Genomic DNA, 4,064 nt, shown 5'->3' with positions numbered 1-4,064 from the left:
TGGGTGATCCCTGTCCATGGTGAGGACCCCACAGGGACCTGCTGATGGACCAGCTGAAGACGAAGGAGATCCAACGGGGAGGCTCTGAGAGGGAAAGACGTGCCTGGGTCACCCTATTATGGAAGGGGCGTCTCAGGAAGACACCGGGTCTGTCATGGGAATGAGAGCCAGGCTCCTGGGGAGGGGCAGTTCCCCTTCCTGTGGGGCTGCTGACGTGACAGCTCCGTGACGGGGAGGACCAGCCTCCCAGTGGACACACCCTCGGGTCTCCGTCCTGAGGGCACCGTGGTCTCCTCCATCTGCACCGCCTGGACCACAGGGACGAGACGCCATGCCCCCCAGCCTCACGGCCCTGCTCTGCCTCGGTGAGATGGAGGAGGGGGAGGGGAAGCCCCAGCCAGGGACGGACCCCTCCCCACAGCCAGGCTGCTCTGTCAGGAGACCCCAGGACTCAGGAGGCTCACGGGTAGGAGAGGCGCTGCTCAGGATTCAGGGCGAAACTCTCACAGGGGTCTCTCTTCCAGGGCTCAGTGTGGGCCTGAGGACCCAGGTGCAGGCAGGTGAGTCTGTCCCCAGGTGTCCCACCTCCCTACTGATCATGGGGACAAGGGACCACCCCCAGGCAATAGGGTGGGGAGCAGCGGCTCTGGGCTGAAGGAGGGGGAGTCCGGGAGGTTGGGGACTGAGAGCTGGGAACCTGGGGTGAGGATGTCTTGTGACCCAGCCTCTGATGTCCTTCCAGGCACCCTCCCCAAACCCACCATCTGGGCTGAGCTAGGCTCTGTGATCCCCTGGGGGAGCCCCGTGACCATCTGGTGTCAGGGGACCCGGGGGGCCCAGATGTTCCGTTTGGATAAAGAGGGAAGCTCACCTCCCTGGGACAGACGGCCCTCACTGGCGCCCGGGAACAAGGGCAATTTCTCCATCTCATACATGACACAGGACTATGCAGGGATATATCACTGTTACTATCGCAGCCCCACTGGCTGGTCAGAGAGCAGTGGCCCCCTGGAGCTGGTGGTGACAGGTGAGAGGACACTCGGGGGTCCCAGCATCGGGCTCTGCCCTCAGGAAGGGGGTCTGCTCTCAGGGGTGTGTCCCTCTCACAGCTCAGCCCTGGGAGAGGAGAGGGGCGTGTGAGCCCCCATTTCACAAGCTCCCTCCTTCTCTCCTAGGGGTCCACAGGAAACCCACCCTCTCAGCCCTGCCGAGCCCTGTGGTGACCTCGGGAGGGAACGTGACCCTCCAGTGTGGCTCATGGGAGGGACTGGACGGGTTCATTCTGACTAAGGAAGGAGAACCCAAGTCCTCCTGGACCCTGGATGCACAGCGAGGCCGCCATGGGCAGACCCAGGCCCTGCTCCCCGTGGGTCGCGTGACCCCCAGCCACAGGTGGATGTTCAGATGCCACGGCTTTTACAGGGACACCCCCCAGGTGTGGTCAGCCCCCAGTGACCCCCTGGAGCTCCTGGTCTCAGGTGAGGAGGTCCCACCCTGGCCTCACGTACTTCTTGAGGCACGAGACAGATTATTAGATGCTTTTCTCCCAGGATTGTCCTTGATGAGAGGCTGGGGTGAGGGGGAAGCGGGGCGCACAGGACAGAGACACAGAGTGTGAGCGACAGTGAGGTCTGGGCCCAGGATGGGAAAAGGGGCTTCATGGGAGGAACCAGCTCCTACAGCCCAGGGCTGGTCTTCCCCCAGGTGTGTCTGGGAAGCCTTCCCTCCTGACCCCGCAGGGCCCTGTCGTGGCCTCTGGACAGAGCCTGACCCTCCAGTGTCGCTCTGACGTCGGCTATGACAGATTCGCTCTGTCCCAGGAGGGGAGACAGGCCCTCCCCCAGAGCCCTGGCCGGCAGCCCCAGGCTGGGCTCTCTCAGGCCGACTTCCCCCTGGGCCCGGTGACCAACACCCACGCGGGCCGGTACAGATGCTACGGTGGACACAACCTCTCCTCCGAGTGGTCGGCCCCCAGTGACCCCCTGGACATCCTGGTGGCAGGTGAGGAGCCAGCGGGTCAGTCAGGGACGCAGACTCTGCACAGGCCCTGCCGGGGGAGCCCCAGCTGGTGATGCTGGGACCAGGTGTGAGGGGTCCCCAGGGAGGGAGGGAGAGAGACAGAGAGAGACGGGGGTGGGCAGGGAGAGGGAGAGACTCGGAGAAAACAGAGACAGACAGAGATGAGGGGCCTCAGGGAGGCCCTGCTGAGTCGCAGTTCAGAACCAGGGCGCGGACAGCCCCTCACCCCCCTTCCTCTCTCTAGGGTGGTTCCCTGACACGCCCTCCCTCTCGGTGCAGCCGGGCCCCCTGGTGGCCTCAGGAGAGAACGTGACCCTGCTGTGTCAGTCAGGAAGCAGAAGGGAAACTTTCCTTCTGTCCAAGGAGGGGGCAGCCCGGCCCCCACTGCGTCTTAGATCAAAGTACCGAGGTGGGCATTTCCAGGCCGAATTCTCCATGAGTCCCGTGACCTCAGCCCACAATGGGACCTACAAGTGCTACAGCTCACTCAGCAGTAACCCCCACCTGCTGTCACACGCCAGTGCCCCCCTGGAGCTCGCGGTCTCAGGTGAGGGACCCTGACCCTGTCCTCTCTGACTCAGTCAGCTCAGGGCTCTGTCCCCAGAAATGTCTGAGGTAGTAATGAATGAGGGGACACAGTGGGCCTCCAGAGAGGAGGACATTCAATGGCCCCTGACTCCAAAGTCTCATCACTGGATCCTGGGTCCTCAGCTGTTGAACCAGTGGGAACTCCCAGAAGTAGGAGAGTAAGATTATAGGCTTCAATCTCAGACTGAACACAGAACACACAGCACTCAATTATTTCTGTCTTAAGAGACCACTTTTCTCACTGATCCTGAGCACCGGGGGCACAGCCAATTCTGTTCCAAAGTGATTCCAAAGCAGGTTCTGAATTCAAAGAACACATGGCGGCTGAGAAAACCCAATGAGGAGAGCAGAGGGAACCTGGCATATTAGAGGAAGGGCTCATTAAGGAACTGTGTAGAAGCTGTAATATGAGAATTGGAGGCATTGACGACACAGAACCCAGGAGAAGGGCTCGTGTCTCCCCAACTCCTCACTCACACCCTCACTTTACGATTCTCATGAGCAGCTGACACCATCCACCCGCCACAAAACAAGTCAGATCCCACGGGTGATGAAATCACTCAGATATGGGGCTGGGCTCCGAGGGTCATGTCCTGTCAAGGAGAGGCAGGTTCCCTGGGTGGACATCCTGGCGTCTAGGGTGACTGGGATCTGCTCTGACCGTGTGATCTCTCGTCCAGAATTGCTACCCTCACACCGCCAAGACTACACAGTGGAGAACCTCATCCGGATGGGCATGGCCGGCTCCGTCCTGCTGGGCCTCGGGATTCTGCTCTTTCAGGCTCAACACGGCCACGGAGGAGCCCAAGATGCAGCCAGGAGCTGAACACGAGAGGGGACCGTGCACCGTCCGAGTGGTGGAGCCCTGTCACGACCTTATGTGCCCAGGAGGTTCTGGAAGAGAATCTGCAGCACGTGTTGTGTGAACTGTCTGACCAGGGAGGGAGAGACATGGTGTGGGTGCAGGAGAAGGCCCGGGAGTCCCTGTGGAGGACTGGGCCTCGGATAACCATGGTGCCTTCCCTCCCCACCAGCGATGACTCTCCCTGACTGCCCCGTCCCCTCTCACCCCTGTGACGTGAGGCACATCCCACACGGCAGGTTTGGGTCCTTACCTTTATACATATTCATGTTCTGTTTCACTTATCATGAAACACATGTTGCTTTAGTTTTAATTTCCACATTCGCTAATGTGTGTCATTGACCCTTATTCGTTCATCCCATAACACAGACTCTGTTTTAATAACTGAATAAGTGGGTGAAAACAGTCTCCAGTTTGGAACAGGTAAATCTAAAACTATTCCCTAAAACTTTTCCTGGACCCATCAATCTATTCTCTCCTCATGAGACAACACCTAGTACAGTTTCTCCAGAAACACGAGGTGTTTGAATGAGCACAATGGTGTTTGAAGTGACAGCCAGTGGGTGTGCTGCTAAAATGGCTCTAGAAATGTATC

The 4,064-nt window shown here is 59.4% G+C and overlaps 1 protein-coding gene across 1 annotated transcript; it reads left to right on the top strand.

Annotated features, from left to right (window-relative positions):
• Positions 1–331: 331 nt before the first annotated feature.
• LOC309837000 (leukocyte immunoglobulin-like receptor subfamily A member 6) lies at positions 332–3,823 on the top strand (the record flags this gene model as incomplete). Its single annotated transcript, XM_082677263.1, has 7 exons — positions 332–365; positions 525–560; positions 743–1,027; positions 1,176–1,478; positions 1,705–2,001; positions 2,264–2,566; positions 3,288–3,823. 7 exons carry the CDS (start codon positions 332–334, stop codon positions 3,431–3,433), a joined length of 1,404 nt encoding a protein of 467 aa, XP_082533389.1. The 3' UTR covers positions 3,434–3,823.
• Between the last annotated feature and the right edge of the window lie 241 nt (positions 3,824–4,064).

This window comes from Grampus griseus, assembly GCF_964374135.1.
Source record: "Grampus griseus genome assembly, chromosome: 19".
In the NCBI taxonomy this organism is placed as follows: Eukaryota; Metazoa; Chordata; class Mammalia; order Artiodactyla; family Delphinidae; genus Grampus; species Grampus griseus.
The sequence above is the reverse complement of the archived record's forward strand: the minus strand, read 5'-3'. Positions and strand labels throughout refer to the sequence as shown.